At 41.6% G+C, this 22052-nt stretch overlaps 1 protein-coding gene and 1 pseudogene across 1 annotated transcript; one reads left to right on the forward strand and one right to left on the reverse strand.

The window, feature by feature from the left end:
- Window positions 1-1553: 1553 nt before the first annotated feature.
- Window positions 1554-18667, reverse strand: LOC119357940 (annotated as a pseudogene).
- LOC119359556 lies at window positions 18557-20423 on the forward strand. Its single transcript, XM_037625700.1, has 5 exons — window positions 18557-18835; window positions 18909-18980; window positions 19058-19125; window positions 19237-19430; window positions 20176-20423. The coding sequence occupies exons 1-5, from the start codon at window positions 18666-18668 to the stop codon at window positions 20299-20301; spliced, it is 630 nt and encodes a 209-aa protein (XP_037481597.1). The 5' UTR covers window positions 18557-18665; the 3' UTR covers window positions 20302-20423.
- Window positions 20424-22052: the final 1629 nt, after the last annotated feature.

Raw genomic sequence — 22052 nt, forward strand, 5'->3', positions numbered from 1 at the left:
CCGATGGAGCCACTTGGATTTTATTGAGCCGAGACAATTGATGTCTGGATTTGAGGAGGCCTGAGAGGCCCTCTGCTACTAACAAGAAAAGATAGGGTGAAATTGGTCTCCCTGCCGAATACCTCTGGTGGGTTTGAACTCATCAAGCTTCTTGCCATTGAATAAAAATGAACAAGTGATGGAGTTAACCATACTCATTACTATAGAAGCCTAAATGTTAGAGAAACCATGCTTGAGCATTATTGCTTCCAAATATGGTCACTCAATTCTATCATATGCCTTTATCATGTCCAACTTAAACGCACAATGGCGGTGTTTCAGAGCTTTGTTCTGCTTCATAAAATGCAAACACTCATAGGCCACAATTATGTTATCTGTGATGAGACGCTCAGGAACAAAAGCGGACTGTTGCGATGAGATGGTCTCAGGAAGTACCACTTTCAACCGATTAGCAACAACTTTGGAAGCAATTTTATAGAGCATGTTGCAAAGACTAATGGGGCGAAACTTGATCAATGAGGGGGGATTTCTTACCTTTGGTATAAGAACCAAATAAGTTTTGTTAATGCTCTAAGCACTCTCTTCCCCTTCCACAATACGCAGGACTGCCTTCATCACCCCATCTCCACAAATACCCTAGTGCTTCTGGAAGAAGTGAGCTGGGAAGGCATTAGGACCCGGGGCCTTCGTAGAAAAATTTTGAAACAGTGCAATCTTTTCCTTCTTTTTTAGAGATGGACTACTCGAATGTTGGACAGGTGAAGCACTAATGGACCAGAGGGTATCCTCATGTCATGTTCCATTAGTGGGGATAGAACTAATGGACCGGAGGGTATCCCCATGCCCTGTATCTTTCGGGGATTGGATGGAGGAGAGATTTTAGGCAAGTGCACGAGCGATGTATTAGAAATGTATTAAAAATTATTCTGCATGTATTATATTCATCATGTATAAAAATGTTCTTCATGTTTTTCTAACGATGTTTATTGTGTATTGAAAAAATGTTAGTCAGTTGTTTAGAAAATGTTCATTGTGTATTCAAAATGTACCAAAAATCATTCCTAGTGTATTATAAAATATTCATCATGTTTTTCTAACGATGTTTATTGTGTATTCGAAAAATGTTAGTCGGTTGTTTAGAAAATATTCATTGTGTATTCAACATGTATCAAAAATTATTCCTAGTGTATTACAAAATATTCATCATGTATTAAAAATGTTCATCATCTTTTTCTAACTATGTTTATTGTGTATATAAAAATGTTAGTCAATTGTTTAGAAAATATTCATTGTGTATTAGAAATGTTCGTTAAACCATAAGGAATTTGGAAAATTTACATGAACAAGTTCTGTCTTATTGATATCATTTGCATCATTTCCAGAAGCGATATGAAAAAAAAAACACAAAATATGCTCTATGCGACTCGATGGGGTTCACGCCACTTTCAAAACTATTCCTTAAACTGAAGGAATGTAAAAAATTGGTCTAAAAGAAAAAGTTTCGCCTAATTCATATCTTTCCAATGGCATAAGAGCATCTCCAACATGCACACAAAAACTGCTCCGCGCGCTAAAATTCGGGTTTTTTGGGCGCCAAACAGAATTCCGACGAAAAAGCACAAAATAATTCTCCAACGAGCAGTTCACAACTTTCTACGTTATACAATTTCAGGCTAGTGCTGCCGTTCTAAACCAGCGTACAAAATAGTTATTCTACAATACGTGTGTGTGAACTCTTTTCAGAATTTTTTGAAGTGCGGAAAAAATATTTTTGATGATAAAAAAATAATAAAGGTCTCCCTTTTCGCTTGCTAGCGATTGGCGGAAGAAAAGCAGCCGCACATTTTTCCACAGACCATTCTCGCTTGTTTGGAGGCTGCATAAGGAGTCTTTTTTTTTTTGAGAACCACATAAGGAGTCAATTTTAGAATAAAAGGAGATACAACATGGTACCACCTTCAGATGATGGACAACAAAAAGCGGCCAATTGCATGCATGCACAGAAACCAAACTAATGAACCTAGTCGGATATCACACTCGTTCGCTGGGACCCATTTCTCTCCATGACAGCCGATCATCATACTGAACGCACCCACTTGGCCTGTAAACAGTTTTAGCTCTAAGAGCATATATGCTCCAAGAAATCATCGTCAGTCAAATATCTCCTGGGCTTCAATTTTGCTGTGTTGTCTGCAAGGTTCGGTCAAAGGTACACCATTAGCACAGAAAACCAAATACTGTGAGATTGAATATCTTCATCTTATTCTACTCCACAGGCCAATTTTTTAGATCCAGCACCCATTTATGAATATTCGAGGTAAGAAACCAAATAATGTCGACAGGTATGCGTGCACCCTCTGGTCCACACGATTCTGAACAAAAATGCAAAAAATACGGAATTGCAATGTCATGCAAACATTTTGAATCCTACAGAATTGAATTTGAAGAAATGCTTGTTTGATTGTATCATAGACTGGGGGATGAGGGTGGGGAGGTGGGGAGGATGATTCTTCCCAAGAAGTTTGAGTCAATGGTATTTTTTCTATCAAATGTAGTGCAGTGGAATGCTTAGGAAAAATCCTATGGTGTACAATCCTACAAATCAAAGAACCATCATTAGGAGAATTTCCCAAGGATTTCAACTGTCCAGAATTCCGACTAACATCCTTTGAAATTTGAATCAAAGAGGACTTGCTTGCACGAAAGCGCAAACATTGGAAGTCCAGAAGCATGAAAAAGATTCAAGAAAAAACTGTGTGAACTCACTGCTCATCCTTAGAAACTCGGTAGTACTTCTCGGCAAGCTGCCTCTGACCAATAAGCTGAACAAACCGCTCATCATGGGTGATTACAATCAGCTGGAAGTTCTCCTGGCCTTTTCTGCTTTCCATTATTCTATGGCACACACAAGAGACTCAGTTAATGGTAGAATAAGCTCCAAAATGATAATATAATTGCCATGCCTAAGGTTTACCTCAATAGGGCAGCAGCTAGGCTCTCCGCATTCGGCCCGTCAAGATTGGTGGTTGGCTCATCCAGAGCTAATATGCCACAATTCAGACAGAATGTCTCTGCCAGTGCCAGTCTGATTATGAGAGAAGCAAGAACCTGAACAGCAGTGGAGATAACTTTGAGATATGATTCTCCATGTTCAACAGATTCATAAGGTCATGCTACCACAGTTATTGGTTCAAACAAGACTGCAAAGAAGATGTTACTACAGCAACCGAAGTTTACCACGACAAAAGAAACAAAAAAAAAAAAGTTCACCTTCTGACCAGCACTGCATCGTCCTCGCATTTCCAGCTCAGCACCACCATTTTGCATGACAACCTACAAGATGGTTCAAACAGGCAAATGTAACAGCACTCCAAGCAACTCGGTTAGTCAAACGTGTAGCTAATTTAACTTACACGATAGCTATATGGTCGAGTGCCTGCACCCTCAGAGTCAGAACTGATGCTTATGCAATCAATATCTTGGCCTCTGTATGTCTGCTGCCACAGTTCCTTTATTATTTTATTTATCTCCTCCATTTTCATGGTATGGAACCGCATAAGAGCCCTACAGAAATACAAGTGTGCCATCGTAAAGAAAGTTTAAGATGAAGCGCTGAAAGGCTAAAGAAGGATTTACTAGCAGAAGGGAGCATCCATATATTCTGGAAGGGGTCATTTTTGCCTCAACTTTCAGTGAAAGGTCAGATTTGCCGTTTTGCCGTGAAAGGGTACTCTTGCCAAGTCCAAGTCCTTAAGTTGGAGAAAGATCAGAAAGTTGGAGAAACTGAACCTGGAATATCATGCCACCTACCTTAAGTTGGAGAAGTTGGTTAAAATATCTCTTCTCAATATCCTTATATTGTGTCTGTTTAAGCTCAAGTTTGTGCTTTGAAATATTACTTTGGTAAACAGGAATTGTTCCTTCACACCTACTCCCTCCGTTCCAAATTACTTGTCGCGGGTATGTATGTATCTAGATGTATTTTAGTTCTAGATACATCCATTTCTGCGACGAGTAATTTGAAACGGAGGGAGTATTATACTGTAAGGATTGCCAAAAAAAATCAAATATCAAGGTGTCAGCCATATGTGATACAGTTTCACACTAAGAAATAGAGTAAAATGCATGGCGTGTCCTTGAACTTCCAAATTGTGTCACTTAGATGCTTGTACTATGAAATTGCTCATTTTAGATTTTTTGTGCATTACGCAAGTCAATTAGGTGTGAGGAGGAGGAGGAGGTTAGCCTTGATGGCAAGGCGGTACCCCAGAAGGACACCTTTCGGTATTTGGGGTCAATGCTGCAGGAGGATGGGGGTATTGATGAAGATGTGAACCATCGAATCAAAGCTGGATGGATGAAGAGGCGCCAAGCTTCTGGCATTCTCTATGACAAGAGAGTGCCACAAAAGCTAAAAGGCAAGATCTACAGGACGGCGGTTCGACCCGCAATGTTGTATGGCGCTGAGTGTAGGCTGACTAAAAGGCGACATGTTCAACAGTTAGTGTGGCGGAGATGCGTATGTTGAGATGGATGTGTGGCCACACGAGGAAGGATCGAGTCCGGAATGATGATATACGAGATAGAGTTGGGGTAGCACCAAGTGGAGAGAAGCTTGTCCAACATCGTCTGAGATGGTTTGGGCATATTCAGCGCAGGCCTCCAGAAGCTTCAGTGCATAGCGGACGGCTAAAGCGTGCGGAGAATGTCAAGAGAGGGCGGGGTAGACCGAATTAGACATGGGAGGAGTCCGTTAAGAGAGACCTGAAGGATTGAAGTATCACCAAAGAGCTAGCTATGGACAGGGGTGCGTGGAAGCTTGCTATCCATGTGCCAGAGCCAGATCTTATGGGTTTCACCTCTAGCCTACCCCAACTTGTTTGGGACTAAAGGCTTTGTTGTTATTGTTGTTGTTGTTGCACGCAAGTCAATTAGGCCAGGACATCTGATGACTCATTAATTTACCATAAGGACTATCACATGCATTTTCATATTACCAGGACCTAGGTGACACACCTCTGAAAGTTGAAGATTGGACATGCATTTTTACTCTTCAGAAATGTATAATATATGTACTATCTGGTCAAATGTATGTTCATGAGTCCCTAAATAGGTATAAGAAAAGAATGGCATTTATTACATGCAACTTTGTCAATTATTTGGAACGAGAGAAACACAATACCTCTGAAAGAAGCCTCTCCTTCTCTTGAGCATGCCGCTTATGATCAGCTCCTATAGTGGATTTGCTGCCGATAGAAAGCACATTTTCTTCAAGTAACTCGATATCATGAGCAAGTCGATCCACTTCAGCCTTTGTTTTCCTGTAGTTCAGATTGTCATCGATGTTTCTTTTCAATTGATCTTGGCTCCGCAATAGCCCTTTGCTCTTGTCAAGCTCAACCGAGATGTCTTGCTTTCTTGCCTCACATTTCTGTAACTGAGACAGGGATAGGGTATGCCTTTCCTGCAGTTCATTAAGCTTCTCTACTTTCTTTGCATCCAGGTACCTGAGAGGGATTTTTTTAGTCAAAGTAAGTGGGAAAGGTGGGACAAATTGAAAGAGAAGGAGTGGAAAAAATATATACTCTTTGATGCGTGTGTTAAGGGTTCCAAGTGCATCTATTTCTTGCTGGAATCCCCTTTTTCTTTCAGCCAGCTGATCATACTCCTGATCAAGCCTTTCCTTCAAAGCTTTATGCTCTTGCAACAAGCTTTCTCTCTCTTTTGACAATGGAACAAGAGCCTCTTCTAAATGCTGCATCCATAAGAAATAAACATTTAGCATGAATTAGATCATCGTGCACAGGTGCAACAGTTACAGTGTCATTGATGCACAAAACTAGAGATATTTACCCAAAACCACCATAGTTGGGGCTAGGTAACAACTTGGTACAACATTTGAGCCAAGGTACGAGGAACCACCATATCTACGTCTAACGAATAACAAAGAGCACTGATTATCTGGTAAGCTCACGAAAACAGCGAAACTGACATGTTGGGACCCACCTGCCAGGCTGACGTGGCAAAGACCAAGCACAAAAAAAGTGTTGACCAGGTGAGGTGGCAGATGATTTCTATGGCATTGCATCGAGCAGCTTGTGGGCGGCCGACCCATCTCTGCCCATGCGAGCCGAGAGCTCCATGGACATGGCAGCCGAGCCCCTGCTCAAGCTAGCCAGGGCCGCCTCAGCCTGTTCCCCGCACGCCATGAACCCTCGAAGCCCACTGGCGCCCCCGCCGGCATGGACGGCCGAGCCGAGAGCTCCATGGCCACCATGGCCACGGCAGCCGAGCCCTGCTCGAGCTAGTCCATGTCAGGATCTCCTTGGGTCTGACAGCCCAGGGCCGCCTGCCTGGTGTCGGCGTGCTGGCCTGCCAGCAGGGCCAGCGAGGAGGCGCAGCTCCCACGCTGCCTCCTGGACACGGCGACGGCGGCGGGCGGCGCGACGGAGTTCGCTGGCGAGTCCGCCATGGATGACGACGGTCATCTTCTTCACGCCTGGCGTCGGTGCGTCCGAGCACGCATGCGTGCTCAAGGTGAGCCACTCGCCCCTTCCCCACTTGCCCGCGCCGCCGCGTATGCCAGCTTCGGCAAGGTGGTCACCGCCTTGGTAGGAGGACATGAAGAGCTGTGTGAGCTGGCGGACGGGATGGAGGCGTCCGGCCCGCCGTTCCTCTGGTCACTGCTCCGGCGTGCCCATGGCATGCGTGCCTTCCTCAGTGACCAGAGGATGAACACACAAAAGGTGCTCGATGGAATGCTCCATAGAAAAAATGTTGTGAAGAAGATGACCGTCTAGTCATTGACAGGTGGGGCCTGCATCTCATTTGACACATCGGCCGGTCAAACTTATTTGTCTTCACCATGTCAGCCCGACAGGTGGGGCCAACTTGTTAGTTTTGTTGTTTTCGCGAGTTTATCAGACAATCAGTACTCATGCCCTGATTGAAATGTGGTATCAAGTTGGTACACTAGCCCAACTGTGGTGGTTTTGGGTAAATATCTCGCAAAACTACAGTACATAGGAGTGCAACAACAAGAATAATGAGATCATGCCTTCAGGGTTAAAATCTAGACCATCTGTCACAAGTATAATTTGCATGCACCCAGTACTTCTCAAAGTTGGTAAGTGAGCTATAAACTGATCAAACTAGTGGGTGGCCCTTAATATTACCCAGTTCCATATGAAAAAACATTTGGAATTGAGTCCAGTATTAATGCTCCCCAATTCACAAGTCATCCAAACAACAGAAATAGAATTGTGGACAAATCCATTTCAACCTGAAATTGAATGGAAGACCCAATACCATTGACCTAATTCAGTCCCAACATCCAGACAGACCCAGAGACTTCACTCCGGTACAGTATTTCAGTAGAGAAACTATTAACCAGAGAAATGGAAGTTCAGTGAATGACGAATACCTTCTGATCTATGATCAGTTGCTCTTTTTCCTCGGCAAAAAGTACCAAATCTTCTTCAGCCTTTTTGAACTTCAGCAATACACTTGAGGCTCTTAGTTTTTCTTCCCTAAGAGCATGCCACCGCATCTGAGCATTTGACAGATCCTCGCTAAGTATTTTTTGCTGATCCCTGAGATCGTCCACTTCACTAATCAATGTGTCCCTGCCAGACAGATGTGTAAGCAGACCAGCATACTTGAGCCTCCAAGAGCAAGTCATAAAAGAAGTAAGAAGAATAAGCTAATTCAATTGTTTCATGGTTGACAGATTGAATATTTAACATTTGAACGCACTTCGCATATGTTTGATTGATCACCAAAGCCAACCCTGAGGTCATTCGAGCTTTTCCTGGGAGTATGGCATCGGTTACATACTTCAGCGCCGTAGCGCCTGGTATGAGCCTCGTGGAACCAATATTTCGTCAATGACCAATGTCTTGGCTCTGTCTTGCATAGTGTCAAACATACATGCCAAATTGCCAATGCTCTTTAGCCAACTCTAGTTCATTTTTCTCGCCAGCATTGACCAATAAATGGATATACATGGAAATGGAAAGGAGAACACAAAAAGGCAACGATACACTACATGGCAAGTTTGGTCGGATAATGTGGGATGGTTGGGATGGATCATGGGTAATAATTTCAGTGTTCCTATTAATTTCCAAAGGTTACTAGAATTAAGTTGTCTGAAGAACTATTTTCTCAATTCCCAGGCAGAGGATCTTATAATTCTGGGGTAAATCGAAAACCATTACCTTGCCCTCTGCACAGAGTTCAGCTCCAACTGGATTTCCTCGACAGATTTAACACCTTGGCCACGAGAATCAAGCTTATACTCAAGATCTTTGACTTGTGGTTCTAACTCCTGTATTTCTTGCACATGCCTGTTGATAGTATCAACTGGATGTAACAAGACTTCGACTCCATCCCTGTCCATTTTAACTTGAGCAAGAGCACTCACAAGCTGCAACGTATCAATCATACAAGTCACAGCAGAGCAAAATAGAGAATACGTCATAAATTATGTTTATAAATAGATCCTACATTTACTGTTGGGTAACTAAAAGTGAATATCCATGATTTCTCAGGAGACAGCGGACCTGAACTGTGTTTGCAAAAGGTTCAAGTAAGTTTCTCAAATGACAATGCTCCTATCAACCAGACCATTATATCAATTACCCAAAGTAACATCACACAATGTCGAAGGGCTTAAGCTTAAGAACAGCCCAAACAACCATCATACGGATGTGACCTAGGAGATTTGCAAACAAAATAATTTACCAACCCTCTGAAGAGGATGAAACATTCTGTGGCCTCTTCCCAAAGAGCATAATATCTACACAAGTGCACTTGTACATCCGTATTATAAACCGATTTACTACAACTTGACACTTGACGTAGATAGAGGATAGCTAGAATTATGCCTCGGGAGTGGAGAATCTTTATTAGGACACATAGTAGAGCTAAGAAACACAGGTCATCTAAGGTATTATGTTTGACTGTCTCTATCTTTATTTTGCGTATGAGAATAAATAAATAAAGTGGTGTCGATAGTGATGACTAACGTCTTCGAATATCTGCGCCTTCTCACTTTCATCTGCCAAAAGTTGTTCCAAATCCTTCTCTGCTAAAGGTATGGTCTCTTTCCCCAGTTTCACATATTCATCATAAACCACATGGAGATTATCCAATTGATTGAAAAACTCTTCAGCATTTGATAATTCGATTGCCAGTACATTCAGGCGCTCTGCGGTACTTGTACCTGTAGTCCTTTGCTGAAAGATGCACCAGACAACAACATCAACAGAAAGAAATCATCCAGCACAAAGTAACTCTAAATCAAACGAAAAAGGTAGCTATGTTTACTAGATCATCCACCTTCTTCACAAAGAGGTCCTCTTCATCAGGTGTGAAAGCACGATCACAGCAAGGACACTTGTGCTGCTGGCGGGCCACTTTTGCAAAAGGTTCATACATTTGCCGCATTCCCTTTGCATAATTGTACGTACTGCAAATAGGAAGAAAGCTTTGAATCTGGGCATCGAAAGAAGATGTGGCTTAAAGAGATAGCTACAATTATGGATACCTACTTTGTTTGTTTATCTCTGTCGTCCATGGCATCTTTCAGAATCTTGGGGTAAGTGTTGATGTCAACAGATACCTTAGTAATGGGTTGAAGTTTCGAATTCAGATGGTTTCTTTTTGCTGCATGAAAGGTAACATTTATGGAATTCAGATGGTTACCCTTGATCCCTATGTAGTGCTAGTTGGAACAACTAGAAGGTCCATACTACACCATGAGACAGAATCAAGCATGCCCAATAGTCCAGTGTGGTGCATTGTCCAATACATTGATAATCAAAATGGATCTTTCACATACTTTGTTTACTTTCACTTTATTCTGGATAAGAATGTAACCGTTGGTCAGGGAAATTATGTCTAAGGAACAATTTCAACTGCATACACTCTACTTAGTTGGCAGTGAACCCGTCATTGTCCCAGCGTACCAACTCAAAATGATGGAATGATAATACATCTTAAAAGGAAAAGCCGAGATATAGTGTGCACCTCTCAGATTTTGATTTTCTAAATTTCATACATAGTGGAGCTTTTACATGTCAAAAAAAGCATCATCAACTTTTTATGAAATAAGCAAAGCATGCAGCGGTTGTATCCAAATTTACCGTCCAAATCTTTTTGGAGCTTTGACAAGTGGCTTCTAGCAGCAGAAATTTTCATTTGTGCCAATTTCAACTGCTGTTCCGCTTCCAGAGATTTTGAGCTCAAATCATTGTATTCCGCGTCTACAAACCTGAGCCAAGCAGAGTTTCGTGGTACCATTAACAAACAGTAGCAAAAAATACAAAGTTCCACATGTGGTATAATCTGTAAGGCAGCATGAAAGCATGACAAATTACTACTCCCTCCGTCCCATATAATATAAGAGCGTTTTGACACTACAGATTGCTAGTTGGGTGTGTCGAGTCAAATGCAACATTTTTATGTTCCCCGTATCAGGATGGAGTCTTGAAAGAATGGGATGCGGAGGCCTAGACGCCACATTAACAGACTAGGCCCTTGAAATACACATCCATGTGAATGTTTACAGCAAACCTGTATGCTTAAACTGGATACATACACATGCATACATGATTGATTAAACTGTACCTGATTAGAGATACTACTACTGTTTTCACTAACCACCAATGGCTTGAACAGAAAAGATCAATTGCATCAAAGAAAGTCAATATATTACAGCTTTACATAAGTAAATTCATTTTGATCATACGGGCCGAAATAGGACATGTCATGTACTAGGAAATCACTGAGAAAGACGAGTAAGCATATCAATAAGGCACTGTGACACGAACCCAAAAGCTTGAGTAATCTCCTTCTTGACATCCTTCTCATAAGGAAGCCTCCCCTTAAGAACACTTCTAAATTTGTCCTTGTGTTCATCATATCTGCATTTTATAATCATGTTATTTCAATCTTCGTAATGGAAGAATTGGTATTGGAATATAACCAACTGTAGAACCATAATACAGATAGAAATTAAAAGGGGAAAGGAAAGAAGTACATCTTTTTAAGTTTCTTCTTGCACTTTTCCAATTCATCCTTCTTCAGTTCTAATTTTACTCTGTCATCAGCATCAGTAGTTATGTTATCTTTCTCCCGGTGAAGTGCTTTTATCTTGTGGTCCAAGGCATATATCTCTGGGCGCTTCTGACTTATAATCAAATCGTAGTCTCTTTCTCCCAAGGCAATTGTCCTCTTCTCGACCTCAATTTGCTATTCAAATCACAATGGGACAACTTACTTATTTAGAATTAAGAGTGTTAAACTTAGAGAGAGAACAAATTAACCTTGCAGACCAGCCAAGTACAGCTATACATCGATAGATATATCCAATGGACAACGATAGTTAGGTCAAATAAATACCAAATGCCGATCTCTTTCATCAATACGGGCCAGATTATGCTTTGAAAGCTCCATCTCTGCAGCATCTCGTTCAGTCTCTTTATCTTTCATACGCCTTAAAACACCTATCTGGAAAGTGTTTAATATATCATATCAAAAAATGGTATCTGATATATCAGTTACAGAATATCATATGCGTGCAAGTCCTCCATTACTAACCTTAGATTCTTTCTTAGATTGTATCTGGCCATCAACTTCAGAGTAGCGAGCATTTACTTTGAGATAACGTCCCCAAAGAAACTCTAACTGTGTCTCATTAGATTTCTGCTTAAGAAAAGGAACTTGATTACTAAGGGACATACTTGATAAGAATGCACGTTTTCAGCATTGACTCATTCCTAATTAATTGCATGTACTTGCACGGATGCATTGAATAAAGGCTAAAGCAAGCAACCTTGCATGAGCATATCAGACGGTCATGGAACTGCTGAAACGCCAAACAAAAATAGGCAGCGAAATGACTCCCTAGAAAATGTTTGGTACTATTAAAAAAATCAGAAAGTTCTAATGGAAGTGTTTACTTTTGCGACTAAATTCCAAAAAATATGAAGAATAGGCATTATAACCTTCTTTTCCTGCAAATCGTCCTCGAGATTCGATAGTCTTGCTTTAGTCCTGTATGTAAGGTTCGCGGCAATATCATTAGTAAAAGGAGCATCAGGAATTGGCCCGAGATTATATTTATTGAATATCTTTCTGATGGCTGAGTCTCGTTCGTGCTTGACCGACACGTGAGCCTGAAAACAACATATTTCTATTTAACCTCGTACCACAGTGCCCACTATTATTAAAGAAATGGTCAAGCCATTCAGAAAAGAAAAGGATTGCAGCATTACATCAGCTTCTGCCTGGAGCTTCCCTATTTGACGTGTTGAATCATTGATGGTCTCAGATAGCAGAGAGATTTTTGTATATTCATCATTCATCTCTCGTTCAAGTTTACCGATTTTCGTATACAGTATCGCAATTTTTTTTTCAAATGTTGTTTGCCACTCCCTCAGTTCCTCATCGGTATCTAAATGAAGCAAGGTAAACTGTCGCTATGCTGTGAAGGAGCCATTAGAATTACTGGCATGATGAGGAATTGCTGACCTTCATTTTCCTCAGAAAGGGCAGCATACTGTTGCTGCTGAAGTGTTAAATATGTACTTCTAGCTGTTGCCTTGGTGCTAATTTGCTCCTGAAGTCTCCTCAAGTCCATGATACTTGTTTCGGTACGACGGATTTTGTTTTCGACAGCCTGGATGTTTGTTTTCAGGTCCTCCATTTGAGTTTTTAAGGCATCTGACTTCTCTTGATCTTGCGCAATACTGTCCCGAAGCTGTGAAAGTAAGGGAACTAAACTAGCATTAAAAGCAGCATACCCTTAAAAAAATTAAACTAAACTGCAGCGGAAGTGTAGAACAGATAGATCTTCAGTGCACAGTTCAGTGTGGCTGCACATGAATACTGACATGAGCTGGGAAATGCAGTAATTAGAAAATGAGCTGGGAAGTATGACAACGAAAGAGTAAAGGCAACAGAAATGAAGTAGTCTACTAGGGTAATGTGAATTGTGAAGTGTTGTAATGAATCGCTGTCACCTTATGACAGGGATGTTATTTGTATATCACATATATATCCCCCATGGCAGTAAGCCAGTAACACAACAAAAATTAGAATTCTACAATCATGAAGATACAAATTACCATGTATGATAGGCATGCTTGTGCGTATTCTAGAAAAAGATAAAAATTACCCTGTATACTTGATCTTTAAGAGTTTGAAGGTTCTCCAGCTTTAACCTAAAAGTCTTGATTTCTTGTGCTTGGTCCTTCTGAAGTTTCTTTATGACTTCGAGAGCTTTGGTATAGCTGTACATTAGATTTGGAAATTAAGGTAGTGAGAAGCTAGTTTTGACATCAGCCCCACACTCCCACAGAAACATTAACCTCCATAAAGGTGGAGACTACACCATCTTAAACATATTGCAACAATCAAATAAGATGGCCTTCACCGGAGCTTCCAAATTATTGAGTAAATAGTAATGCATTCATGTACCGGGTAGCAGAAAAGATGTCGTCAAACTTTTTCTTAAGTGTTGACGGGTCCTGTAACGGCCAATTGGATTCGTCTTGGTGCACAAATATAACATTATCCAATATAGCCTTCGAAACACCCATTAAGGCTGGAATCTCCCTATCCATATCAGCACATTTTTAGCTGAGACAAACCTTCTGAGCTCAACAAGAAAAAACAATCAGTGAGGATATGAGTTTATATCAGCAGTATTCTCTAAAAGCTGATAGCCTTCTAGTGATACACAACTTAAGTACCCTACTATACCGGTACCACTTGGAATCAATCAAAGAACAGCTGTGAAAAATCTATTGTGCAGATTCAAAATTTCCGTTCTCAAGATTCTAATGAATTGATTTTTTTTAATGTGTATATCTATCAGTCTACTTGAAGTTGTGGATGAATATAATGTGTAAAAAGCAGAGGAGTGTTCTAGAGAAGACTTTCTATGGCCAGACGCAAGCACAGCAAGGAACAGAGTAAATCGTATGCCCTTTCAGGTATTGGAAAATTTACATGGTTCACAGGACATGTCAATGGTCTAATCCTTTTGATATACCTCTGTCCAAATGGGGTAAAATATTATTTAGTTTCTCCTTCAGTATACAGAGACATGTACAGCAATAGCAAGTATCAACTACAATAGCCAAGAGGTGCTTGGTATGTTCAGTAACTCATACTCCCTCCGTAAAGAAATATAAGGGTGTTTAGATCACTACTTTAATTATCTAAATGCTCTTATATTTCTTTACAGAGAGAGTATCATATTAATGATACTCGAGTTAGAAACAGGAGCAGATGCAAGATTACTTTTTTAGATTGCACCTAGTGTCATGAGCCGTATTTAAGTACATTATGGCAATATAAATAATAAACATCATCTTTATAGTTAGAAAAGGGGACCTCGCCCGTGTGTGGATTTATGGTCTGGAGGACGCTCTCGATTGCCTTAAACTCCATCTTTGACGCCTTCTGGGTAAGCTGGAAAGAGCGGATGCACACCACATCCTTTCCTGCTGCTGTCTTAAACCGCAGCTTGATCTGCCCTTTCGTTTGGGTTTCACCTGCCACCTGAATCCCAGGCAAGCATGTTTAAAAGTAAGAATCGAAAACAAAATAAGTACAAAACAGGAAAATAGTAACAGCCTTAAGATAGTGCTGTATTACCTTGGGGTCATGGACGAAGGTGTGGCCGGAGCGGGAGTTGGGGGGCAACTCGCCGGTGCAGGACAGCTTCAGGCACTCGATGATCGTCTGCGGGAATCCAAAAGAACCCAAGCCATGAATGTGCTACGCCACACAGTGGAATATACTACTAGGATGCAGTAGATTGGATTGGTGGGCATTACAGTTTTGCCGGCTCCGTTGGATTCCTTTGGATTCTGTATGGACTTTGGGGATTTTGGCCTCTTGGGGTTTAGGGTTTGGATTTTGCGCCGGTTGCTTCGCGTAATCGCGTGTCTTGCCCTGCGATTTATTTATTTTCTTGATTGAGATGGCGCCATTTCATTGTGCGAAGGAAGATTCACTTATTTTATTTATTTTTTAAACAGAGGCAAAAACTTTGCCTCATCTCATGATTAGAGGAGAAGAGGAATAAGATAACGGACCCTAAAAAAATGGAAGCAAAAAAGCCTACTCTCGCGACATGATTGAGCTCAAATATTTTGCCACGTGGAGAACACAATTTTTGATCTCCCCTTTAATGTTATCAACGACAATATAGGGCATCTTTATTGTGGAAGACCCTAGCATGTCTCTCTTTTCCAAACCTCCTATGCCACCAGCATGAGCAACGACGAGACCGTCTTCCTCCTGTGGCCACGGCGATGAACCATCGCGTTCCACCAATCTTGGACCGAATTTAGCACTCCTAGAATAGCAATGGGAACCGATTTTTTCACGTTGTTTTTTTACTTCAAATAGTTTATTTTAATAAAAATATTCACTTATTTTAAAAAGATTGGAAATTGGAAAATTGTTGACGAATAAAAGATGTCCGTTAACTCAAAAAATATTCACGAATTCAAAAGGTGTTAAAAATATTTGCGAATTCCAGAAACGTTCATGACTCAAAAAATGTTCACGTACTGAAAAGAATGTCCATGGATTCCAAAAATACACACGAATTCAAGAAAAATTGTTCATGGTGAATTAAAAAAATCTTCGTGGATTCCCAAAATGTTCATGAATTCAAAATATGATTGTGGTAAGAAAATGGTCACGAATTCAGAAATGTTCATGTATTTGAAAAATGTTTCCGAATTCACAAAATGTTCACGAACTTGAAATATATTCGCGGCGAATGAAAAAAATGTTCACAGATTAAAAACAATATTTGCGCATTCAGAAAATGTTTGTGCATTCCAAAAATGTTCGCGAATTGAAAATACCATCCTGGCTGATTCAAATACATATTCACGAATTCAAAAAAATGTTCACGGATTCAAAAAACACAAAATCATAAAAATGTCCATGAACTCAAAAAATGACTGCTAAGTCAATACATTTTTGTAACTTAAAAGGTATTCAAGAATTTAAAATATTTTTAGTTTTTTTTCATTTTTTGTAAAGCATTAATGAATTGGAAAAGAAAATGAAAGAAAAAGGAGAAGAAAGCACAACGAAATTAGAAAATAGAGTCGAAAAACCGATAAAAAAAGCCTGGAAAACTGGCTGTGAAAACAGAAAGAAAAGAAAAAATAACAATTCGAAGCTTCCCTAAACCGATGCTGGAAACATTAAAAATATGTTTATGGATTCAAAAAATGTTCGCGGAATCATTTTTTTTGCAAACTAGCAAAATGTCCACAAAGTCAAAAAAAAAGTTTGTGAACTTAAAAAATATTTCCGAATTTAAAATATTGTTTTCCAACAAGTATTAATGAATTTTGAAAGAAATAGAGAAGAAAGGGAAACGAAATGAAGAAGAAACAAAAAAACAGATAATAAAATACCGATCAAGAACCCCTGAAAAACATGTTTAGGAAACACAAAGAATAAAAAAGTAAAAACCATCTAGAAGCTTCCAAATGCATAGTGTAGGTATGATATGTGGGTTTTTTCTTCCCTTTTTTCACACTGCACAAAAATCCCAAAGATGCCCAAAACATGTTTACAAATTTTTTTTAAATTCAAAAATTCAAAATGTTTGTGAATTTTGAAAGTGTTGAGGAATTTGAGAAACTAGTCATAAATTTAGAAAATGTTCATGAATTTAAAAGAAACCACGATTTTGAAAAATGAAGGTGAATTTGAATAATGTTTTTTGAATTTTTAAAAAATCACGAATTTGAAAAAAAATGAATTGGATAATATTCACAAATTTTAAAAAAATGTGGTTTTAAAGAATGTCCAAGGCTCTAAAAATGATTAAAAAATGGAAAATTGTTCTTGGATTTGAAAATGTTCATCAAATTCAAAAATAAGAAAGGACAAGAAAAATGGGATAAAAAGAAAAGGAAAGGAAAGGAAAGGGAAATCTGAAAATAAAATTCCTAAACAGAAAAATGATGAAGAGAAAAATAGAACAAAAATAAAGAACGAAACCTTCGACAACCTTTACCCAAAAAGGCTTTCGCCCTGTTTTATTGATAAAGCAAACCACCACAGCCACAATGTCCAACACAAGTTCAAACCGCACGCGCGCGCACACACACACACACGAAGGCTCAGTACAGACGAACACACACAGAGTATAAGAGGGTTCTGCTGAGGGCACAACTCAACAAGCACTAAAAAAGAAAACACAAGTTGTAGCACATGCCACAAGGGTCTAATCCCACTCCGAGGGTGGTGGGGGGAGCGGCGGCGCCAAGCGGAGAGACATCAAGCGGAGATTTGCAATGATGATATTGATGGCGTCTCGGTTCGGGGGGTGGCTAAGCGACCGCCAAACCTACGAGCAACGACACATTTTGAAAATCGCGTCAGTGGCATGGCGCAGGGGAACGCGTTGGATGACAAGACGATTGCGGACGGTCCAGAGCGTCCGTGCTAGGACCCCTGTGGCCAGCCACGCTATGTGGTGTGCGCGGTGGGGAGTGGCCTTGATTTTCTCGAAGAGGTCGGGGAAGTTGGTGTTGCACCAACGCCCACCCACGACATCTCTGAAGCAGCTCCACAAGAATTGTGCCAACATACACGTGAAGAAGATGTGGTTCGAGTCCTCCTCTGTCCCACATAGAGGGCATAGGCCGTCTCCAGGGCCACTTCGCTTGAGCACCTTCACGCCAGAGGGAGTACGGCCTCGGATCCATTGCCACAGGAATATCTGAATCTTCAGGGGGAGTCTAATCTCCCAAACCTGCGCAAAGGGCGCCGGGGTAGGCGTTGGCGCAATGGCCGGGTAGAGCGACTTGATGGAGAACCGTCTGAAGGGATCCAAGCGCCAAGAGATTATACGAGTCTCTATCAAAAGAGTCTCATGCCCCGCTTTATATATAAAGCAACGATCATACAAATACATCCATACAACACTACAATACAATACACGCACACAAGGCTAGATACAAGGGTGTTAATGAACAAGTACACTACTCATAACACTCCAAGCAAACTACACGAAGAAGCCGCTTAAAGTCTCCGGAGCTCTCAACCACCGCAAAGAGACGGAGTCGAGTACTCCAAGGTGGCGCCGTCAAGAAGGGCACGACACAGGAACGCCGCCACCGCCTGATCCAAGGATTAAGGTTTCCCTCAAAGCAATATGAAGGACGAAGAGTAACTACGACGACGCCTTCAAGAAGGAAATGACGTCCATAGGCGCCGCCATCGTGGCGACCGAGAGGGGGAGGCCTTTGGAGTGCAAGTATTTTCTGGCACAGAGGTGTCAGAAGTAACGTTTCATTTATTCAATCTTTTTTTTTGGAAAAACATTTTTTCCAATCTTACTTCACAGTCAACCTCTGTCGTGCAACCCAATATAAGGAACCAGGTAAGCGCGTGTCTCTATGTATACTAAAGCAGTTTTATAGATATCCTGGTGATGTGCACTGATTGTCGCTTTCACGTTTGAATGGTCGGTGCAGACTGATAAGATCTAAGCTGAGCACAACTCTGCAGAAGAAAGCAACACAAGCAGGTTGCCACAAGTTATGTTCCGTAGGAACCCATAAAGAGTAGCTTCGACGTCGAAGAAACCTTCTTCCTTCAGATCTCACGCCATGGCGGTCCTCATATCCTCCGTTGCCTCCAAAGCCTTGGCGCTCTACACTCCGGGGATTTCTCGGCATCGAAGGAGCACAGTTTCATTTGCATCGGCTCATCGCCCGCGGATCCTTGCCATGAACTTCTGGGGCGCCAACCATAACCTGCCGATCAGGAGAGCAACACAGTAAGTGCCTTCTTGTTCTTAGGATGCGGTTACTGTACAAGATCGTTCAGTATATTTCACGTGTTGTTTTCAGAATCCCTGCAGCTGTTCCAGGCCCAGAAAGTTTGCCAAGAGTAAATCTCCCTATGTCCAACATGCCTTCATGGTGAGTGCAGAGGGGTTACGGTTGCTCTTGTTTCGTCGATTTCCTTCTCACGTTCACAGGCTATGTGGTTCTCTCAGGATGACCTTGGTCGTCGGTGCAGTCCTTGTTGCGATACCTATTTACAGAAAGATAAGAGCATTGGAAGGTAAAATCTGAATCAGATATGCACGACTTCTGTACATGTTACCTGTCGATCTTAGCGTGCATTTTCATCTCAACTTGTGTCTGTGGTTGTAATTATAAATCGCATTTGTAGATAAGGTGGAGAAGACGGCAGAGGTGGCGGTCGAGGTAATGGACACGGTGGCCGAAGCTGCCGAGAAAGTCGCCGGCGAGGTGGCCGAGGCGTTCCCCGAAAATGAAGGCCTCAAGGAGGCAGCGTCCAGGATCAAGACCGTCGCCGATGCGATCGAGGAGGATGCCGAGTTAGCCGAGGCCCTAATCCATAAGGTTAGGTTGATTGCCTAGTTTATTACTTGCACGTTTTGGCTTCCTGTGAATCCAAAGCTGAAAGTTCCTCAACGTTTACACTACGGCAGCTGCTGATGTTCAGTAGTGTTGCTTAACTAGGTCATGGCGCAGCCGTGCAAGTTACCGGCCGTTCCATGCTATATCCGCAAGTTAGAGATGCGTGTTGACTTCTAGAGTTATAGGGACAAGCATGTTTTTTTTGCGGGTAATAGGGACAAGCATGTTAAGCAGCGTTGCTACACTACTTGTGTAGCGGATATCCAATTCGGCTCCGGATAGCATTTGCTCCTGCGTGTTAAAAATGTTTCTGCAAATATTAAAAGACCACGAAGAAAAATTAGACATGTACATGTCCATGTCTAAATGTTATCTGCAAATGCCCAGGGAAAAAGCCCAATCATTTTTAACTTGTGCAGAAAATCAGGCTGAGTGCCCCATTTTTGGCACTTCTAGACCACTGAATCTTGTTTTTTTGGCCGACCAAACAAAATTGTCCAGTTTCGCGTGAAAAATGTCAAGCACGCATTGGACACTACAAGAAGATGTAGAAACATCAGACTTCTTTAAATTCGTTTGACATTCATTCTGAATTTACTGTTCATTTGCTCCGGAGGGCTAAAACGTCATGCTAATAGCATTAGATGGCAGCTAGTAAATGTGATGATATTTGTTTTTATGTAGAGGGTATAAATGAAACTCTCTCTATCTTTCCTGGTTAACGCAGGTTGATGAGTTAACGAAAGAGGTGGATTCCGTGGTCGGTCCTATCATCGACGTGGTCATGAAGGAGAGTGGAGAAAGAGGAGTCGTAGATGAAGAACCCAAGAGTAAAGAATCGGACAACATATAAGAAAACATGTCTTACCGGCAAACAAATATAACTAGTCGTCAACCGTGCATCCGCATGGGTGTATATAACTATATATACAATGTCGATAAATAACCAGTAACAGCTCAAGTTCATCATTATCATTTGGCCCTTGTCTCATAGTCATGAGTTTTTGTTTCAGTACAGAATTCTAGAAAACGTATATATTGAACTGATTGTGTTTACAAAGAGGTAAATACACGAGATACGTTAGAGCATGTTGGTTTGATGCCAAAAATTGGCATGTCAATATTTGACAAATGCCAAATGTTGGCTAGTAATTGGTTGACTACCAATTTTGCTTCCTAGGAGCATCTTCAGCCGTTGCCCCCCCCCCCCTCCCCACAGGAGGCATAAAAATCGTCGCTTAGGGGCGAGCCGGCGGTATAATCGGTTCTGAGGGCGGTTGGGCACCCTGCCGTCGCCCCCAGGCGCCGATGTCGGCCCAGTTTTCGGCCTACTTTCAGCGAAAATTGACCCGGTATCGGCGAGAATCGACCCATATTCAGCATGGTACGGCATGAATTCTCAACATAAATAATTTTTTTATCACGTAGTTCATCACAGAAAATCAATAGAAATCAAATAGTTCAAAAAATAGTGCAACAAAAAATAGTTCAATACAAATTATATAGTTCAACAAATAAAAACTCATATTTCATCACACGTCGAGTTAGGCGTCGCCCTTGATTCTTCATAGATGCTCCACCAGATTCTGCTATAGTTGTTGATGCACCCGTGGGTTTCGGATCTCCAGACGCATATTGAGATAGGCAGTCCAGGTTGCCGGTAGCTGGTGATCAACTTGGGCAAAAGGACCCTGCTTGTAGTATGGTTCGGTGTCAAACGCTGGCTCTTCCTGCTCGCTCTCAATGATTATATTGTGCAAGATGACACAACAAGTCACGATCTTCCACATTTGATCTTTCGACCAAGTCTTAGCAGGGTACCGGACAACAGCAAATTGAGATTGGAGCACACCAAATGATCGCTCGACATCCTTCCTGCAAGCCTCCTGAACCTTGGCAAAATGGGACTTCTTGCCTCCTGGCACAACGTTTGAGATAGTCTTCACAAATGTCGACCATCTTGGATAGATGCCATCAGCTAGGTAGTACCCCTTGTTGTACTGCCGCCTATTGACCTCGAAGTTCACCGGAGGAGAATGACCTTCGACAAGCTTGGCAAAGATAGGGGAGCACTGCAGCACACTGATGTCATTGTGAGTTCCTGACATACCAAAAAGGAGTGCCAAATCCAGAGGTCCTATGTGGCCACCGCCTCAAGTACCACACTGCAACTGCATTTGGCGCCTTTGTACATCCCCTGCCAAGCAAATGGGCAGTTCTTACATTTCCAATGCATGCAGTCGATGCTTCCAAGCATCCCAGGAATTCCTCTTGCTGCATTCTATGCTAGGATTCGAGCAGTGTCTTCCACATTGGGGGTTCGCAAGTATTGCGGTCCAAACACTACCACCACTGCCCAACAGAATTTGTAGAAACACTCAATGGTGGTGGACTCAGCCATGCGCCCATAGTCGTCGAGTGAATCATCGGGAGCTCCGTATGCAAGCATCCTCATCGCCGTCGTGCACTTCTGGATTGAGGTGAATCCAAGTTTGTCGGTGCAATCCTTCTTGCACTTGAAGTAGTTGTCGAACTCCCGGATGGAATTCACAATCCTGAGGAAAAAGCTTTCGGCTCATTTGATAACGACGCCGGAATACTTTG

This window comes from Triticum dicoccoides, chromosome 2A (assembly GCF_002162155.2).
Source record: "Triticum dicoccoides isolate Atlit2015 ecotype Zavitan chromosome 2A, WEW_v2.0, whole genome shotgun sequence".
NCBI classification, from domain to species: Eukaryota; Viridiplantae; Streptophyta; class Magnoliopsida; order Poales; family Poaceae; genus Triticum; species Triticum dicoccoides.

Coding starts and splice junctions, on each gene's coding strand:
- LOC119359556 (XM_037625700.1), top strand. CDS start 18,666: ATGGCGGTCCTCATATCCTCCGTTGCCTCCAAAGCCTTGGCGCTCTAC. Junction 18,981..19,057: donor ATGTCCAACATGCCTTCATG/GTGAGTGCAGAG, acceptor TGGTTCTCTCAG/GATGACCTTGGTCGTCGGTG. Junction 19,126..19,236: donor AAAGATAAGAGCATTGGAAG/GTAAAATCTGAA, acceptor TCGCATTTGTAG/ATAAGGTGGAGAAGACGGCA.